General features: G+C 37.7%; 1 protein-coding gene across 4 annotated transcripts; it reads right to left on the bottom strand.

The window, feature by feature from the left end:
• Positions 1-434: 434 nt before the first annotated feature.
• Positions 435-20,824, bottom strand: LOC130730870 (uncharacterized). Of its 4 annotated transcripts, none has more exons than XM_057583016.1 (28): positions 20,603-20,824; positions 20,346-20,532; positions 20,134-20,261; positions 19,908-20,024; positions 19,465-19,611; positions 18,914-19,306; positions 18,675-18,829; positions 16,712-16,833; positions 16,496-16,587; positions 15,972-16,215; positions 15,832-15,892; positions 11,269-11,417; positions 11,099-11,169; positions 10,828-10,998; positions 10,360-10,431; positions 10,098-10,199; positions 5,848-5,937; positions 3,940-4,015; positions 3,772-3,865; positions 3,586-3,655; positions 3,246-3,425; positions 2,083-2,205; positions 1,908-1,991; positions 1,636-1,820; positions 1,367-1,505; positions 1,224-1,283; positions 1,008-1,112; positions 435-924 (listed from the first exon to the last, which is right to left on the bottom strand). In XM_057583016.1, exons 1-28 carry the CDS (start codon positions 20,711-20,713, stop codon positions 811-813), a joined length of 3,642 nt encoding a protein of 1,213 aa, XP_057438999.1. In that variant the 5' UTR covers positions 20,714-20,824; the 3' UTR covers positions 435-810. The 4 variants fall into 4 exon arrangements, with proteins under 4 accessions (XP_057438999.1, XP_057439008.1, XP_057438992.1 ...); XM_057583025.1 differs by having other exon boundaries at positions 18,929-19,306; XM_057583009.1 differs by having other exon boundaries at positions 18,675-19,306.
• Positions 20,825-21,092: the final 268 nt, after the last annotated feature.

The raw sequence follows: 21,092 nt of genomic DNA, 5'->3' as shown, positions 1-21,092 counted from the left end.
CAAACTGGAATTAAGCCTTAATTTTACTAGTATCATATGCAACTATTAAATTCTACGTAGATAGAGAAGAATATAGTTGATAGAAAGTAGTTATGGTTGGATAATTAAAAGGTGATAGGTAAGAAAATTTATTAAATGAGGGTATAATTGAAAAAAAATTAACAAAAAATACATTAACTTTCTAAAGCTAACAAAAATCTTTCTGAACAGAGGGACACTGCCCGTGTTTAAAAACCAAATATTAGCAATACCCACAAGCTCTATATCTATCCACTGAATGCTACAAATGATTTATAAATATCACATTATGTTTGAATATAAGACGTTATACAAAATAATTTAACAAAAATTTGTAGTAAAACTGCACGGTTCCAAGTCAAATATATCTTCATAAGAAACTCGCAACTAAAGCAAGCACTATCAGAAAATAGTCATGATCTAAATGCTTATTTTCAGTAAATTCCATTAGGGAATGTCAATAAATATTTCACAGGGTGGGTAATATGATACTTTTTATGTTAAAAACTTTAAGCAAATCTATGGTAGCGACCAGGGGATGAGGAACAAAATAAAAGCAGAGCCTGGCCAAAATTCTCCAGGGCACTAAGGCTCCACTCCTTTCAAAACCCACCATCCCACAGGTAATAAAGGATAACATAAAAAAAAAACCTATAATTCATTTTACAAAACGAAATGGCTCAGCAGCAAGCAAAGCCCTGAAAGCCTCTAAGACAGGCAAAACTACAAATATGCATGCAGGCTTCAGGCACAGGCGGTGATGGGAGAAACATTTGTACAAAGTAGACACTCTCACATGAAATAGCTGAGTGCTTTCTTTACTCTTGAACCGCCTTCACCGTATAGTTCATTCCATTGCAAGAGCTCGGTCATATTAACGGATTCAGAGGAAACACTTGCACATACCTGCTCCCATACGGCGACATAAAGTTAATTTCATTTTGGAGGTCTGAAGAGCTGAAGAGGTAAGAGATATATGTTTCACATACCTGTTGATGAGCTTGTTTAAAGTCTTCCATGTTTAAAGGTCGGATATCTTCACTCCCACTTAATGCTGGAGCAGGCCTTCCTTCTGCGAGTGCAGCAGCTTGTTCCTGTCATGTATCAAACATGTTATACCCAAGTATATGGTTATAGTGAGGAACAATGACCTCGTGAAGCTTATAAAACATCATTTTGCAGAGTTACACACAAATTCCTCATACCTTTTTTTCCTTTTCCAATATCTGTTTAATTGGACGGTGTGCAGCAGTTACACACAAATTCTGCAATAGAAGAGCAAGCATGAAGGCACCCAAAACCTTTAATTTTAAAAAATATAGGGAAGAGGATAAAGAGCAACCATAACCTTAAGATCACTTCCAGAATATCCATCAGTCATATTTGCTATTGCACCCATATCAATATCAGAAGACAAATCCTCTTTTGCCAGTATAACTTTCAATATTTTCTCTCTGTTGGGAGCATCCGGCAAATTTACCATTAATCTGCAGAAGACCAAAGATTAAAGCTTCAACATATCCTAGTGCCGTTAACCCCCTCCCCCGAACATACACACTCAAAAAAAGAGACCAGCCAAAAGAAGAAACAAAAGTCAAAACGCCTCCTAATATTCACCTCCGAGGAAGCCTCCTAATGACAGCCTCATCAAGGTCAAAAGGCCTATTAGTGGCTGCAAGAACAAGAACACGCTCAGTATCTTTCGTACGTAATCCATCCCAGTTCACCATGAATTCGTTTTTCATCTTTCGCATGGCCTCATGCTCCCCTGGATTTTCCCTTCGGCCAAGCATGCTATCAACCTATAAAAGAAGCCATTTTAGTTTATACTGATTTATTTTACAGCTGATGAATTAATAGACTAACATCATTCTTGGGAAAAGGCTTACTTCATCAACAAATATCACGCTAGGAGCAATTTTACTTGCTAGTGAGAAAACAGCTTTCACATATTTTTCGCCCTCACCAAACCACTAAGTCAAAATGAGGAAAAGAAAAAGAGTTAAAATGAGAAACAAAATGGTAGAAGAGGGATTAAAAAACACCCAGCGAAGCAAATCTAACCTTAGATGTGATGCTTGACATGGAAATGTTAATGAAATTTGCACTGGCCTCAGTAGCAATTGCCTTTGCAAGCATTGTTTTACCTGTTCCAGGTGGACCAAATAATAGGATACCCTTGCATGGCTGTAGCAAAAGGTAATTCACAACCACACAAATCAAAATGAGTACTATTTTCACAACGGGTGAACCACATTATAGCATAATTTTAGTAATCGCGATTTTTACTGGAAAAAACAATATAATTCTATGTTAGGAAAGCAAAGGTCTGAAAAATCATGTAAAATCAGTTAACCAATTACGTATCACATGCATTTGTGTTCATGGTTTCATGCCAATTTTAAACATATGCTACATATCTAGTAGAGACGCCTAAATCACATATGAGGAATGCCAATTATTAAGGTCTCTCATTGACTATAATTATGGCTAAATAAACCCATAGAAAAGGTAGAGCAATCCTTACCCCTAAGCTAGCTTTTCAGGTAGAGTTAAGCTAAACCAAAATTCTAATATGATATCACAACCTATCCTAGATCCATTTATAGGGCTGCTCATAAATGGACCACCCACAGATATCCAGTCCTGCAAACTTCACGTTCTAGATGTTCAACCCTGGCGTGAAAATGAGGGGTATTAAGGTCTCACATAGACTACAAATATGGCTAAATGGGCAATCTCACCCTTAACTTAGCTTAACGGGAAGTTAGGCTTATTCCAAATTCTAATAGCCAGTAACACTCAATTTAACCCATTTTTTATTATTGGTCCATCATCTAAAAAGTCAACACACTCTTTAAACTGGTCTATTTATCAGTCAACTAAACTGACTTTTAAGAAAATGAACCGCTAGTAGAAAATGTATTATAGTGTGTGTAAGAAGTGTGTTGCTAGTATTCCTTCTCATATCTAAAGGCTACAAATAAAAAGAGATATATAACAAGTATCAGCTTATTCATGTACTTTTCCCCTTCTCTATTCAGGTGGGGAATGGAGCAGAGCATCAAAAATTCAAAAGCAACATAAATAAAATCAGCCTATAAGCAAATTAAAAACTAGTAAAGAGAATGGAAAGGAAAAGCCAATGATGACGGGATCTAACTTCAACTATCAAAAGACACAAAGAGGACTGCAAGTTAAATAGAGTTTATTTCAATATGTTAAACCTTTGTTAATTGCCCTTTGCAAAAAAGCTCAGGTCTCTGCAAAGGAAGCATCACCAACTCCTTCAATGTGTTCTTGACATTTTCAAGAGCTCCAATATCATCAAAAGTAACACCAATATCGCTAGGTGGAATTACATCAGCCAAAAGCCTCTTTTCAAACTCATTCTCTGTTACAACATCCTAATTTCATAAAACATAAGCAAAATGATTCAGAATACAGCATTGGTGAACTAACTTGGTCAAACTCTACCAACAGAATAACATCAAGGTACTAACGTGAGAAGAAACTACCAGATGACACTATCTCTACAATTAATGCAGCAAAGGTTTATATAATCACCTTAAGAGACTTCTTCAGGCTCTTTGACTCATTCTGGATAGATTGTAAGATCCCAAGTCCATACTCGATACTGGTTAATAATATTTGTTTAACAGAAAGAATAATCAAAGATTAATAACATAACTTTAAATGTAAAAACATTGTATATAATATTTCAAATAACAAGCAGGGAAAACTAATAATTACCTCTCACATGACAACATTAGCTTCGCATCAGGATCAACTTCAGAATTATGCATGAGATGGTGGCTTAAAGCCCAACCAACTATCTTCTCTGCATCTGCAATATAGACAAAAAGATTTAGGATAGAGATTTAAGCAGAAAATCCATAAGGACTCAGTGGTAGAACATACTTTCATTTGTAACTGTCTGATCCTTAATACACAATGTATCAAGTCCTTCACACTCCATCCCACAACGGCTCAAAACCTATAACAAAATTTGATAAATTAGAGTTAAAATAAAAGTTAAGAATGCCATAACTGAAATTATAATTTAGAATGCATAAAAATATAACTACAAAGTTCAACATTGTCAAATATGAAGAGTGAAACCTCGGAAGTTGGAACATGATGACTTAACGAAATAAAAAGGAAAGTAAACAGAATATAAACTGACAGAAGGCAGTTAACAGCTCCAATTAAAACAGCACAAGACACAAAGGGAGACATACAACTGCCAACCAAATACAGAGAGATAGGGAACAGAAGAATTCACACTTTAGGCAAAGAAACTCAATACTATTGAAACAAGAAGGGACATCCTTCCTCAGAAGGAGAATTCCCCTTTACATGCTCAGGAGTTTCCCTCCCAGAATTAACCCAAAAGAATGCCCCCTCATAACAGAATGGACTATCATTCATATCAGTTACCCTAACTAGCTACTAACTGGCGTGACAACTAAATCACCCCTTAAGTCGCTCTCTTCTTCCTTGTATGGACTAACCATTGTCCCTTGTTACCACTTCCCCCTAAAAGTTTGTTTAGCTTATTGTTATTTAAGGTGTGTCCTGTTCGTCAGATTAGCAGTCTACATCACAATATGACAGTGGTGTGTATTTTTTCACGTGAGAAACTCATATACTTCCTAAAAGAGAAAAAAAATTAGCTGCGATGGCCTATGTTGTCATATGAGTACTAGAACCAAAGTCTGTCTGAGAAACCTATACAATTCCTGCAAGTCAACAACATACACTATCTTATTGTTCATTTGTGCTTACACCCATCTACTTTAAGTCCATGTTTTGCAGCTTATACGATCATAGGTACATGCAAAACAAAAGCTTCCACAAAAACAGTAACAACAAAAAGCAGGAAAACTTGTGTAAATATCAGAACTGTGGAACAAAATGAAATAAACTGCAGCATTAGTACCCACTTCGTCTAAAAATCTAAAGTTGCACCATAAAGGCGTAAAAAATTAGAATCTTGTTTCTAAATCTTACATGTAATAGAGATAATATGTTTACACATAGATTAGTCTCAGTTATAGTTGATACTTGATAGTTAGTCTTATTACAGCTGTATTAGATACGCTTCCTAGAGAAGCTTCTTAGCTCTATATAAAGAGCCTTCTGTAATCTCAGAGATTCAGCATATAGCCATTAATTGCATTGCCAGCAACCAAAGACTCCAATACAAACCTAGCATTATTTTTAACAAATAGACCTAGTGTAGTGATAAGCCTCAGCATTTGTGTGAGGACAGACTGGATTTAGCGAAAGAAATAACAGCAAGGCTTAGGCTAACATGTAGCAAAATGATCTGTTTATCGTAGTCAAGGCATGTATATCTAGCATTCATTAAAAGGAAAATAATGCCATATGAAATTATATGGAAGTTCCCATTATCCACAAAATAATTCATTTGACCATGAATTCTATTCGTCGGCAACATAAAATAAAATTTTGCCTGGGAAGCCTTAGAACAAGAAGTCCAAAGATTACATCCATTAAAGTTCTAGCTCAGAATTATCCTAGTCAAGTACAAAGTTTATTACATCTGAGTCCAATAACACTGTTCCAATCCAAAAAAATAATAACACATTCAGATCTAAAACATAACATTTGGGCAGACATGTTGACAAGTAATAGTACCAAATTGGAAAGGGATGGCCCAATGGGTAAATTAGCTAAGATCCGCAGTGAAAATGAGACTAAAGGAAACACTAAAGCAATGTTTTGAACAATAAACATAAAAGCACAAAAAAATATTTCCATGAAACAGTGAGTTAAAACTACAAATACAGATAAGATACTTGCCGTGCGCAAATGGTGCAAATTTCCTTTGATCTTTAGAGTCTCGACATCACGGTCGAGTTGATCCTTCCAAGATGCTAAAAGCGTCTCATCCTGTATCAGGAAACATATAATGAACATTATTTAAGATACAAATACCATTCATATACTGATAGGAACTCACATATCACATAAGTGAAGAAGTTATCACATAATTAAACAGTTAGTTAGAGGGTTAGTACAAATAAGAGGGGGGTTAGAGAATAGGGATCATTCGGATATTCAGTTAGGAATTGGGTTCTTGAGAGAGAAGTGGTTCTCTCTTGGGTTAGGGAAGGTGTTTGGTATCCTTCCTTGTATCTTTCCCCTAATCCCCAATTGGGAATTAGGGTTCTTTTATCAATAAACTACAGCTGATTTTCTGAGTTCTAACATTGGTATCAGAGCACCGATCTGGTGCCTGAACCACGATTTCCCTGTGCTGTGTTCGATGGAGCAGGATCGCAAAGAACTTAGGGCGAGAATGGAGTCGCTTGAAGCCAGGGCCGCGGTGAACGAGTTACGACTTGCAGCGTTTGGGAAGAAATTGGGGGTGCAATTCGTTGCAAACCCTGAACTTGAGAAAGAAATTTTAAGATTAGAGAACCGCTTGCGAGAACTTGAAGAGCGGAGAAAACATAGGGAACGGGAAAAGCGCGAATTCGAAGCAGCAGAGGCGGCGCAGAGAGAATCTGAGGCGGCATCAGAGGCAACGGAGACGGCAATCAAGGCGGAACGAACAGCGGCAGTGGTAGCGTCGCTGAGGGTAACAGAATTGACAGGGGAGGAGGAGCGAGCATCAACCACGGTGGTGGCGTCGCAAGGGAAACCAGGAATCGCAGAGGTGGTGGTGGTCCAGCAGAGAGGAGAAACAGAAATCGGAAGCAAGAATGAAGCTTCCAAGAACGCAAACAACAACATTTTGGGTCAAGAATCTCAGAGACAACCACAGTCGCCCATGGAGATGAGGGAAAATTTATCATTTCAGATGCAGGGGGTGACGTTGGATCAAAGGGGGAAGGAATCGCTGAAATCCGTGGTGCATCAATTCAATCTTGAAGCAATGGATGAAAGAAGAGGTGTTGGGAAGACGATTGGACACCGGCGGAGTCGACGACGAAAGATCCATCAACTACCGAAGGTGATGGAGAAACGCAATCACCAACCGCCATCGGCGCTGATAAGAGGAGGGGCCAAGGTGTCGCCAGCGGCGGAGCACCGGCAACCACAGAAGACGCAATCGCATCAACGACCGCCACCGAAACCGCCGCACGTCGGGGTGAGAGTGTTGCATGCAGGAGGGTTGTTGAATCGACATCCTTGCAGGCCGAAGGAAGAGGCAAAATGGTTGCCGGCGAAACTACCGGATTTGTTTGGTATGCTGGGTTTGTTGAGTGGTCACAGTTCTGCCTTGGTGCCGCTGCTTGTGTCGAGTGGCGTGGCGGTGAGAATTCTCATGCGCAGAGCAGGGAGGGCAGAGGAAGTCACACCTTGGGGTCAACTGTTTGACCAAATTGGCCGTGAGGTGAGTGGAAGTATTTCGGCAGAGACTATTTGGACCATCCCTCTTTACTATCCACACCATCCCCTTTTTTTATAATCCCAAAAATACCCCCCACATAGAAAACAAACAAAGCAGTAAAAAAAAATACTCTCACAATCTCACCTTCTTCTTCCTTCTTCCTCTTCCACTCTCACCTTCCCCCATCCCTATTTCATCTTCTAAATCAATATATCACGCACCTTGAAGCTCCAAATCAGTGTAGAAGATAAGTGGGTGAGATCAAGAGAAGATTAGAAGCTCAAAATAGGTGAGATTTTGGGATTTTTACGGGTTTTTCCCGTAAATCTGGGTTAAATATGTGGGTTCTGGTTCGTTCCGCCACTTAAAATGCGGACGTTTAATTGCTACCGCTATTTTAGTAGCGGTAACTTCCGCTATCTTAGTAGCGGTAACTACCGCTATCTTAGTAGCGGTAACTACCGCAATTAAAATAGCTGTAACGTCCGCTATCAAGGTAGCTGTAACTTCCGCTATTAAGATAACAGTTACAGCTATCTTGATAGCGGAAGTTACAACTATCTTGATAGCGGAAGTTACCGCTATCTTGACTGCGGTAGTTACCGCTATCTTGATTGCGGAAGGTTTTGAATTTAACAGACGTCGATTTCCCTTATGTTTTGTCTAATGCTCACGTTTGTTGTGTCCGCTATCTTGATAGCGGAAGTTACCGCTATCTTGATAGCGGAAGTTACCGCTATCTGGATTGCGGAAGGTTTTGAATTTAACAGACGTCGATTTCCCTTATGTTGGGATTAGGGTTTTTTTTTTTAATTGGAGCAGTTATTTTTTAAAATATTTGGGGGTATAAATGTATTTTTGCACTTAAGGGGATGGTGTGGATAGTAAAGAGGGATGGTCCAAATAGTCTCTGCCAAGTATTTCAACACAAAAGTTGTTTTACCAGTTTTTGTTTCCTATTGGCAGAAGAGAAGAACAGGTGTTGGTCTTTCAGAATAATAGTTTTCCAAATAAATGTTCTGAAGTTGTGGACAGGACACATGTCCTAGCTAGTGACAAGTTTCAGGTTGGAGTGAGATACTTAAGCCTGGCCCAAATGCTTGGGTACATTCGAGGAAGAGAGAGGGTGGGCCTAGGCCAAATTAGAAAATGGGCTGGAGGAGTAGTAACAGCCAGGAATGATATGGACTTTATGTGTCATACTCAGCAGATTGGTGGCCACATTGCATTCCTTGGGTGTCTTCACACTTTTCAAGCTGATATTGGTACTGTGTATGAAAATGGCTTGAGAATTTATTTCAATTGTTCCAGGGATTGGCTCAACACATCATACATGGCTGACTTTTTACAGAAGGAGCAAAACTATTTGGAGTGGTATTTAGTTCTAGAATTTCTAATTCATAGGCAACCAAGTGCTACTATGTCTTGTCAATCTAATGCTTCCATTGAATTAGATGCTAGTTTTCAAAGCTTGGGTTGTCAAAGTGCTGTGTTCTATATCTGGGTTTGGGGGCAGGAACATAATTGGAAGTATCAACATATGTGTGAAAGTTGGAACTTCTTCCAGTTTGGTTCACATGGAGGAGAGTTGTTTTATAGTGCTGATTCAAGTTGTGGTCAATTTGAGAATTTGTGGGCTTGTTATGGGAAGATGCCTACCCACTTATTCATATCTGGTTTTGCTTTGGAAGATGCTGCTACCCTGCTTCTTCAACTTGCTTGCAACAGTTGGCTTATTGGTAAAATGTTTCTCCAGCAATGGGACTTAGGCAGAGTTCGTTTCAGCAGCCCAGTGAACATTTTCTCCAAGTCATACATGTTGTGGACTCTTTGCTTAAAGCTGTGGGATCCTGGTTGAAGATGTACTTGTCCCTTTTGGATTGTTTGGATAGTTGTTCCATGATGTAGCTTGTCATTTGTCCTTCACCTTGAGGACAAGGTGAATTTTCAGGGGGGAGTATTGATAGGAACTCACATATCACATAAGTGAAGAAGTTATCACATAATTAGACAGTTAGTTAGAGGGTTAGTACAAATAAGAGGGGGGTTAGAGAATAGGGATCATTCGGATATTCAGTTAGGAATTGGGTTCTTGAGAGAGAAGTGGTTCTCTCTTGGGTTAGGGAAGGTGTTTGGTATCCTTCCTTGTATCTTTCCCCTAATCCCCAATTGGGAATTAGGGTTCTTCTATCAATAAACTACAGCTGATTTTCTGAGTTCTAACATATACCTTCACCAACAGCTTAAACTTTATCATTAGCTGGTTAATGACAGTATAAAAGCTCTATGACTAAATGGTAATGAGATTGGTCCTTGTTGCCCTATTTCAACACATGGTAACTATAGGTAGATGACAACTGACAAGAACAGGTTCAGAAAATATCAAGAGAAGTTATTTTTATTAATTGGAACCCTAAATACCTAACCCTTTGGAAATGCAGCAGTGAGATGGAAATTAGTGTACAGTACAAAGAACAGAGTTTGAGAGTTCCAGGCCTCTCTCATCATTTACAATTTTCCTACCACCCCTATCCTACTCTTTCTTTTTTTACAGTCAGCTCCCAACTTTAAACTGTCTATTGTTCAGTTAGCAACAGTTTTATTCATATATTTTCACAGAACAGTATAAACTTTTGAGATAATTGGTATATAACAAATTGACAATTACATACAAAGAAAAGAAAACCGTTGGCATAAAATCCACTGTACAAACCTGAGGCATGTGAATTGTTACTTTATTTGGGAAAAGCTTAGTCAAAGTCTTGTTTGGCTTTGGGACATCCTTCCCCCTATCATGCAATCTGCCGAAACTATCCTGAGAGATGAGAGAGAGAAAGAGAGAGAGTTACTATAGCTAGAGAATCTCAAAAACTTTCACCAGGTTGCACGTGAAATACAAAACACATAGATACAGTTAATTCCTGTTTCACTCTCTGCAATAGAAGACTGAACTCAAAAGGAGATGTTTTTCTTACGGGGAAAGCCAAGTCAAGAAGGGCAGTCTGATTGCTACCAAACTTCGTAAAAAGCAAACCCCCAGGATGTGACTGCAAGAAAAATAGTAATTATGTCAATGACATGCTTACACATCCATTTAGACCACGGATGCAAGGGAAATTCAAAGAATCATATAGTTAGGATATCGAATGTAACTTCAAGACTTCAACTACTACTAAGATGTTTCTCAGTTAATAAAACAACCAGATATGTAAAAAGCCCGTGCCTACTGAAAAATACATGACTTCGGACCAGATAAATTCATTCTTTCATCAAAGTTTTATGTGCATAAACCAAATGCTATGCATATAAAATTTTGCCCAGATTATCTTGCATGGGCTATTAATTTTTTTCTTCAATAGTAGACTACTTCTATTGCGTTAATGCACATGCTACTTTAGAATTGCAATTACAAAACAGTTATCATTAAAAACATAAATTATCACCTTTTCCTTTCGACTGTCACTTTGAGTGTGTGAACCTATTACCACGACATTGTCTGGAAGCTTTTCAAGCTTACTTTTAAATGAATAGGGATCTCCATTTCCTACTATAGACTTCTCTGCATCTTTCATGAACAAAATGAAAGGTGCATTTCTGCTCTCACTCAACACAACCTGAAACAAAAAGATATATAAATACTTTGGTAAGACTAAACCACAATATATTGTGATAAGAATAAAATGTAATTAGATCAGAGAGTTGAGAAAAGGCAACCTCAAACAGAGTATTAATAAGTATTTTGTCCAGCTCTTCAACGCCACTGTTTTCCAACCGAAGATCAATGACTGAAAAGAGAAAAGGACAATTTCAAGATCGAAAACACAAAACTGAACAACAAGAATATAAAGATCTAAAAATATATTTTATTAGACAGGTATGGTTACCATTGCAGAAATATCCTTGCCCTCCCTCACAGGCACCTCCAAGATCAACTCCATCAGGTATAGGTTTGTCAAATCTTACACCAACTTTTGACAATGGATTATCATCAAAAAGCAAGACAACCTTCCCCCGACTTCCATTAGGTGGACCCCTACACATGCAATTGTGAAGCATGTCATCAATAAGACAATCTCACTTTGTTTGGATGAAAATGGAAGAAATGGTACTGGGAGAATTAAAGGTTTAAGTTACATTAAATTGTTAAGAAATTAAGGGTTGCATAGAGGAATTAAACAAACAAAAAAAGCACGCGCTTTCTGTTAAAAATAATACTAAAAGTGGAGAGAAATTCAAATAAAGAGAAGATTAATAAAGCTAATATAGTATTCTAAATTACACAATCAAGAAATATCATCTTCATGGAAGTTTGTCATAGGTGAACACAAAAATAAAATCTCTTGCCATTTACTTGGACTCCATTTATGTGACTGCCAAAACATGGGTGAAAAGAAGAAAATTAATTTCTTATATGTCATTTCTATTCCTCCAAGTTTCTTTCCTGTCATTTTCTTTCCTATCATATTTCACCCCAAACAATAATCGTTAAATTTACAACCAAGCACAGAGAGAGAGAGATAGAATTACATCTAAGCATCCGCAACCATTAAGCTTGAAGCACCATAAAATTAGCATTGGTTTTAAATATGATCAATTTAAATAATTACACAAAAGCCCCATCGCGACACGGTTAGCATATCTACCGTTAATGGTTTAGTTTATTACATGGTTATTAAAACCAGACCGGCCGGTTCAGCTAGGAACCAGGAAAATGGTCAATCGAGAATAACGAAAAAAATGGTCACAACCAGACAAACCGGTCAACTCAGTAAAAATAGGTGGTTTCCTGTTCAGAGCATTTAACTAAGGTGCCCCAAATGACGTCGTTTTCTATATTTTTTCCAAAAACGGATGTGCTGTGTCCCATTGTGAGCCTCATCAGTCACTACTGTGGGTCCCACCCTATAATCAAGTAATAAACATGCTTCAACATGTAGCATAACTTCGAATATGTGGGCTAAAGGAGGCGGTGACAAATAAAGACCGTGTTGTGTTCAAAATTGGCCTTGACTGATTAATTGTGCCATTCTTGATGTCACCATGAAGGAGTTTAATTACAGAGTGGGTTCTCAGTAGTTAAAAAGAAACTGCTTGCAGTTTCTAATCTTGCGCACAACTTAATTTTTACTTTAATTATCACTATTCTAACTATAAAATAAAATAAATAGAGGATTTGGCATAGTTGGTTATAAAACCCTAGGTGAACATGAAATATGAAGTTGTGGAGAGTGTTTTATTCAACATTATCTTATATAATATATAAAAAAATTAAAATATTATTTCATTGTTACCGGTTCAGCCACTAAAAACCTTGAGCAGATGTCTTCACCGGTTCAAGGACCAGTCGGGTTTTTAAACCGTGGTTTTTTCAATGTCAATGATATATTTTATCCACAGCAGCATTGTCAAATAGCAGATATCGTGGCGATATAGTGTCGCGCTCTGAGGGCTCACTGCTATCTGCCATTCTCTGCTATTTTCCACTCTGAGGGCTCAAAATAACAGATTTTCGGCTTTCAACTATTTTCCGTGATCCGCAATTGACAACACTGATTCACAGCCGGAAAAAACGAAGCTAATATATACATTGCCTATGGTGTGGAACATGGCAGCGATTATAGCAGTTTCAACAGCCGTGGCAGAAATAGCGTCTTAGTCGCCTAAAATAACAACTGGGGTATCAGTGACCTGTTTTCAATACCCTGCTGCTCTCAATTCCACTGTCTATTTCTCGATATTTTATTCTCTATTCTGTCCTATTCATTTCTTTATCTATCATTTTGTCCCTCAAGGGCTGCCGTGCAGATAAAGGCAAGTGAAGTGCAAAATCACATCCTTTTGGTGTATTTTATCTATTACAATATATTTCTACTTTATTATTTTAGAAATATATTATATGGGTTTGTTTGCCATGCCATATAAGATTGTGTAAACTTATACAATACATTACGACATTATTTGTTGTTTGGTATAAGTTTATCTATCACACCTAATGATACATTAAAATGATACATAAGTTAATCATGTCTTGAGGGGTGAGATTAAACTTGATAAAGTTTGATGTATAAGCTCATATAAAAAAATTCCTATTACATATCTAAATATTCTAAATATAATCAACTATTTTAACCAACAATTAATTTTAAATTTGTAAATACAATCAATGTCAAATTTTAATATATTCATTAAATATATAAAACTAACATGTTTATACTCTAATTTTATTAAAGAGATTAATTTCTATGCACCGACGGTGTAAATAAGTTTTACACCATCATTCAATCACATCCCTCCATTTTGTTAGTTCACAATTAATTTTGAATTTAATAATATCTAAAATAGAAAATGGAAGGTTGTGATTGAATGATGGTGTAAAACTTTTTACATTGTCGGTGCATAGAAATTAATAGCTAAATATCTGCACGGTACATAGGATCAAATAAAAATAATTTAATATCAGATAAGTGTTATCAAATAGCGGCTATAGCGTAGCAGATTTTTGGCTAATCGCGACGCCGCTATAGCGCGCTATTCCCGCTATTCGCCGCCAAATAGCGGCCGAAATAGCGGATTTTTGGCTCACCGCGATGGTCCGCGATCGCGATTTAATAACACTATATCAGATTATTAAAAATTACTTAAATTAGCATCTTTTTGGTCTAATTTATAAATAAGTGAAAACAAAATGAGACAATATGTTACTTAGCCTAAATATAAAAAAATTTAAAAATTCATTAACTACAAATATAAAACATAAAAAATTAACTTGAAATTGAATAATCAATCATATAGAATACAAAGATAACTACAAATATAAATCATAAAAAATTAACTTAAAATTGAATAATCAATCATATAGAATACAGAGATAATAAAAATTAACCTATATGACTCTTGAAAATATTTGTTAGGCATACATGTATAAATATAAGCTTAAACCATCATAAGAATTCAGGGCTGAAGAACCTTTTTTTTGTTAATTTATCACTAGCCAACCTATTTTTTACTAAATTTTGTTAAGCTACTTATGCAGCCATGATATGTATTTAAGAAATGAACATAGTCATTATGATGTTTTAGGATTCGTGAACATTTTTCTTTGAAAATACATATAAGATATAACTAAACGATTTGGTGCAAATATATTTTAAGTAAAAATGATAGTTTTGTAAAAGAAATATTTCACCCTATTACAAATTGCAGCACCAAATATAAAATTTATTACCTTGTAGGCACAATATGTTGTACAACGTCATACTAAACACTATATACAGTTAAATTTTATCAGATTTTACCATATTAGTCAATAGTGTGGGACAGCGTCGCGCCACGTTTGCCCCCGCAGGTTTGCTCCCAGCAATTCTGAAGACATTGTGTCGCACATCACAGTCGCGGTCGTCGAGGCGCGACCGGGATCGCCGCAATTCCGGCAGTCCCAATATTGACTTCTCCCTCGCGGCGCTATTGTGACGACGGCTGGAATTATCGGGGGCAAAGTAGAACTTGCTCTGATTCTTAATTAGGATTCATTCATTCAAGCCGCTTCCCCTCTCCCTCTCACTTCAAGCTCACTGCTGCGAGGCTGCGACCACCCATTCTCCAGCGACTAGCTCCTTCGGTGACCACCTCGACCTCCATCTTTAGGTGAGTTGCTCACTTGCTCTGTTTTTTTTTCTTTTCCTCTTACCCTGTTATTCCCCCCCCCCCCCTCTGTTTTCTCTTTTCTTTTGCTATCTATATTTTAATTTTACTCTTGTTACCCAATTTTTTTCCTCTTTCCCTCTGTTTTTCCTCTTCTTACCTTGTTGATGTTTTGTTAGTTTAAGGCTTAAACTTCTTTTTAGTTTTTAAAAACTATTAATCATTTAAAATTATATATTAAAAATCACAATAGCGGCCATCCCGCTATTCCACTTTCAGGGTCAGCCGCTACGCGCCGCGATCCGGGATTGACTACTATGGATTTTACAATCAAATCAAGTCATGTACTAATAGTAATATCAGATCTTATCTTGCGAAACGTACCAAACGGGGCGTTAGTTTATATTTTATCTGATTTTTTTGCAGTTTATAAGTACATTTTTTGTTATGCATTATATTATATTATTTTCTTATTATAGCCAACATGCTCTTCTATCATAGGCCGCAACATCATCTGCCATTAAAACATCATTAGCTATTTTAGGTGAAAAGCCACAAAGTTGGATTGCCATAGTCATGACTCATGAGTGAGGATATTGTCCTACCACCATTCAAATTTGGGGGGGAAAAACTCCATCCACTACTCTAGTACACTAATACATCATGTATAAAAAGATAGACCACCATATGTGATCTTGATAGACAATTCCAATTCTCTAGTTGATCTGATAAATGCAAAAGGTTGCACAACAATGTGTACCAATTAACAACAACTCAATCTAGAACAACTTTTTACAATATTGTACCTTGGAGAAGATGTCTGATACAAGACACCAGAAGATGAACAGCTATATTTTACCCTATCACCTGCAGGATTACATATAATAAAAAACAACACTTCGTGATAAAAATTAGGCTCATTGAAGAAAGAAGAAGAGCATGCTACCTAGTTTAAAGCCAGTTTTAGTGGTCCCGGAGGTAGACGGTGCATTATCAGTTTCCAACTTAGGCTGAGATTCAAGGCCACATGGAGTAGGTGCATTTGAAGAGCTAGGTGTATCTGTCTCACTAGCTGATGGATCTATGCTCCTACCAATGTCTGTAGCTGTAGGACTTTGCTTGGAGAAGCTGCAGGGTTTCTCAGCATTCAATCCATCTTTGAGCAGTTCAGCTTCTTTAGAAGATAAACCCTATCAAGTATCAACACAAAATCAATGAAATATTCATTATAAGTAAGAAAAATACTTCAATGACAGACCAACAAAAGAGGTATGCTTGGGGACAAGTGGGGGGTTAGCTCAAGTGGTAAGAGCTTGGGGGGAATGAAGAATGAAGGGGCCAGGGTTCAAACCCTGGTGAAGGAACTAACAACTACTAACATTTGCCTATCCATAAAAAAACAAAACAAAAACAAAAGAGGTATGGATGGATTAATCCAAATATCAGACCAACAAGGAAACTTTATCTTACACCCAAAAGTAAATGGCTATCAAATATGAGCAATTTAGCTCCAAAATATTTTGCAAGTGCTTTTGCCAACATCTCCTGATATATGTCTGATCCTGCAAACAAAAAATTTGCAATTGAGATAAACAATGAGTTAAAAATCTAGAAAGAAGTTGAAACCAAAATATAATTTTTAAATAAAGAGATATAGAAGGGTAGCAGTACTGTACACCCACACACCTGCAGGTCCAGATAGTAGAATACGAGGGTTTATGGTTGTAAGATCTGTGGTGTACTTCACATGTTCTTTATGCTTCAGGTGTATAAAGCAAGCTGCAATCAGGACATTTTTTGTATTCTCACTGCAAAGATATATAAGTATGATCAGAAATTTAAGTTAATGATCAAAGAAAGAAGCTACGAAAAATTGAGAATGACGGCATGACAGACTCATCAAGTCACACAAATAAGGAAAATCTAAAGTAAAACGAAGCCTCAGAATTTTCAATAAATACATCAAAATTCAGGTATTAAATTGCTTTGCAGGTCACATCAAGTGATATAGTTGCAATCTCCAAATAAGCCGTGATTGGGGACACCCGCAATTGTCCACAACACAACAAAGATGACAATTTAAAACCTTGTCCAAAATTAAAAGCCGAGGATTATGCCACTACCAAGTCCTAGCAATAGACATTGGAGGTCAAGAAAAAGCTAACAAATTGATTCCAAACCATCATTACTAAAAGCAGCACCCTAGATTATAAATATAAAAAATAAATAAATAAATATTTTCTAAAAGTAGAAAAGTAACCAGAGTTGATGGTTTTTTTTACAATAAATATAAATAGAAGAGAATCAAATAGATACTAATAAAGAAATTGTCCCTACAAGGCACATGGCGTTCTCTCATTTCAATTCACCTAAAACTATTCTAGGCTTGTCAATCCCGGATAGCGGAGCATAGTAAAATCGCTATAGCGGTATAGTGCAAAGCGGGATGGTCGCTACACAGGAGAAGGAGGAGGAGGAAGGAGGTGGAAGAAGGACGAAGGAGGAGGAGGAGGAAGAAAGGTGGAAGGCGGCTCTGCTCTGAAAAACACGATTTCAAGAGCCTCTTCAGGTTAAAAGAATCAAAAAACCAAAAATACCCCAACTAACAGAACCCAAAAACCAAAAATACCCCCAACAAATAACCCCCCATGTTCTAATTCTGAGGGCATTTTTGTCTTTCTGGACCCTTCTCTTTCAAAGAACCCTAATTCGTGTAGCAGAGATATAGCGCCGCCATAGCTGCGATTCTGACCATTTTTGCTCGCGCGACCACCGTGATGGCCATCCGCCGCTACGGAAGTCGTCGAGAGGGAGCACCTTTCCGCCCCGCACAACCGTGAAAGCGCCGCTTTAGCGCGCTATTGACAAGCATGTTCTAGCTAAATCTTTTCCTTTTTATATGCACAATGTTTCTTCTCCAATCAACACAGTTCTTTTCCTTGCTTCAGCTCACAACATAGAGTATATGGAAACTTTCCAACTTCCCTAGGCCATTTATTCTAACTGACATCCATAATGATCATAACCTATGTACTCAAAAAATGATGTACGAGAAGTCTTCTATCTGTATTTAGTGAAATGTCTTGGGTTAATAAAAAAGGCTGAAAGGTTTTTTAGTTGATGGAGTAGAGAGAGGTAAGTTATGTTTTTCTTTCAGAAAAGGGGTTCGTTTGATGGCCCTATTAACAAGTAATTGAGTTTTGACTTTACAATGAGACAAATATGAGTTTAGAGAACACAATTGAACTAAAATGAGAAAAATATAGGATTGGATTACAATTGAACTAAAATCAGATAAATTCTATCTAATTTGTCACATAACACAATTTCACGGCCCTTCAAATCATTTAATATTTTATAAATAGGTGGAGGGAGTGGGACCAAAAAATTGTGCATCAAATTCTATGGACTAAAGTGAGGTTTTACTCTTCAAATTAAATTGAATCATAATTTAATAGAGATATAAAATAAATGAATATACATAAAATATCAGATAAAAACCTAAAAGAATAATTAAAAAGCACTGGCACATATAACACAGTTGAAAAGGAACAATGAAGAATGACAGTTTGAAATTCACCAGATATATACACTATCAAAACAAAGCCAAAAACTACATTAAATTCATTGAGGCATTGACTATTTATACCTTAAATAGTACGGGAAGTTGTCAAAGGACACGTCTAACTCTCTTCCATCCAGTATTGCAGCATGAACATCTTCCTTAAAAACTGCACAGCGTACAGATGTCCCGGAAGTTGATGCAGCTTGCGCATCCCTCGTCCCATTTCTTTCTTCCAATACCTGTTTAAATATACTTTTGCTCAATTTCAGTTTACAAGTAGATCCACCTAGAATCCTGAAGAAAGGCCTTAGGAAATCATTCACCCCAGAGAGGTTTACATTGCCAGCCTCTGTGCCCGCATCATCGGGATCGCAATCCATAGGAGAGTTCTTGTCGCTTGCTCCAACATCAGCAGCTTTATCAGTCCCTACATTTGGAGCTGAGTTGCCTTCCAGACCATCAAGCTCAGTTTCTGTATAATCATGGAGAACAGAAGGACTAGAAACATCAGTACCCTGATGAGGTTTACTGGAGGTCTGAGATGGAGACTTCCATCTTGTAAGATCCTGTTTGAGGCTAGATAGAGAAGCCAAAATAGAAGCACCAGCCACAGCAGAAGGGTCTCCGGCTCTCCTTTCAAGCTGCAGAAATTTACCAACACCACTCTGAACGTCTGCACCTTTGACTGCAACCTCAGAGTTTACTTGCTGAAAAATCTAGATCAAAATAAATCAAGGAAACCCATGCATAAAGAGAAAAATAGACTTGACAACTTCAGAACAGGGAAGTAAGAATTTATGCTAACTCCCCTTTAAAAAATGGGGGCAAGAAGGGAGGGGAGAACGGCATTCAAATGAAAAGACAAAAAGGATACGTAAGAATGATTTCCCATCGAACCAAACACCACTTCATCACCCGAGTTAAGCATGCAGCTGGTGTTTTTCTTGACAAGTGTCCCATTCACAAGCACAGATCCTTTGCTACCCGTACTTTCTAACACAGCCACAGCACTTCCCTCACGCTGATCATTTCGAGAAACAACAGTAATCATACTGCACATACATATCCTAAGATATTCACCCCAAACAACTGAAAACTAAAAAAAAGGAAAGAAGGCAACCAAGCACACACCTCCGGACAAGCATCTAATGGTCTACAAACACATGTCAAGCAGTAACCAGAAAAAACCATCCATTAGCAAGTGCCAAGGTGTGTGCTTGGAAAAGCCTAACCATACCCTGCCCTGATACCCTGCCCGCATATTCACTAACTATCGAAATCCCGACCGCAAAATCCCGCATTAGTCCTAAAATGTACCTGGGTATGCTTGATCTTGCATAAATTCCCACTCATAGTATGATCCTTCAAAGGAAAGTTGCAATTTCTGCTAGAGCCAATAGTAAAGTTCGGCGTGCAAACAGCAACATTTGGATTCTGCATTAACAATAAAAACAATTCCAAGTAAACAAATTTCGAGTGAGCAATCAAAAATCAACTAACTACTACAATCAGTCAGACATTAATTCATATAGAAATGAATCACCTGTGCAGACTGGGACAAGAGCCTGCACCATGGAGCTGAAGACTCGGCATTCGGGTTTTGCTTCTGGTATAAGCTCCACGAAGAGAACGAAGCCCTAGGCTTATCAGCCACCACAGTCGGTGAAGAACCTTCACAGTAAAAAAAAAAAAAGTGATTTTCATTATTTTTTGTTGTTACTATATTTATAATAAATAACAATAATCGAAGCATACCGTCGGCGATCGGCGGCGTGGCCTCGGCCTTGACATCAGAAGCGACGGCGGCGGCGGCGGAGGCGATCTGAGCATCGGAGGGGCCGCATTCTCCGGGATCGGCAGGGGGGTCAGGAGTGGAGAATTCCTTGGAATTGTCCGGCGGCGGCGGCATCGGTTTGTCCGAGGCGGCAGCACCATTGTCAGCCTAGGAAAAATCGGAAGGAATGAGAAACGCGAATCTTGGAGGAAAAATGGTGGATTTAGAAAGAAAGAACCTTTGAGCGCTTGGACGATGGAGAAGAAGGAGGCTTGTCTTCGGAAGAAGAAGGCCTCTTGGCGCTGCTGGAAGCGGAGAGAGATCCACTGTTGCGTCTCGTTGAAACCATGTTGCTTTCTCTCTTCTTCTTCTTCTTCTTCTCTAGGCTTCAACGACACACACAACACAACACACAGAAAATGAGAAAGAGAAAGAACGCATGAGAGAGAAGATATGAATGATTTTACCAATTTTTGCTTAGTTATATATGTATGTGTATATAAAATATTTTGTGTCGTGTTAAGATAATAAATTTCCTAATTTAATTATCAAAAAATAATAATTTCCTAATTTGTTTCGTGTTTTTCTTATTGTACCGTGACGGGAATTGGGTTTGGGGCCCCCTATGGGACTCCGCGTCCCATTTAAAGTGAGGAAATTATTGAAAAGCCTCCTTTTAATAAAATACGGAAAATTAAATTTCGTATTCAATACGGAAGATAAATTTC

Source organism: Lotus japonicus, chromosome 1, assembly GCF_012489685.1.
Source record: "Lotus japonicus ecotype B-129 chromosome 1, LjGifu_v1.2".
Classification (NCBI taxonomy): Eukaryota; Viridiplantae; Streptophyta; class Magnoliopsida; order Fabales; family Fabaceae; genus Lotus; species Lotus japonicus.
This window is presented reverse-complemented; position numbering and strand designations above follow the sequence as displayed.

What these genes read in the sequence shown, in the direction of transcription:
- LOC130730870 (XM_057583009.1), bottom strand. Translation starts at nt 20,713, where the DNA reads ATGGTTTCAACGAGACGCAACAGTGGATCTCTCTCCGCTTCCAGCAGC. An exon ending in TTATTAATACTCTGTTTGAG is followed by an intron (nt 10,999 to 11,098) that starts GTTGCCTTTTCT and finishes TTTTTGTTTCAG; the next exon opens with GTTGTGTTGAGTGAGAGCAG. An exon ending in TCAGACAGTTACAAATGAAA is followed by an intron (nt 3,866 to 3,939) that starts GTATGTTCTACC and finishes TCTATATTGCAG; the next exon opens with ATGCAGAGAAGATAGTTGGT.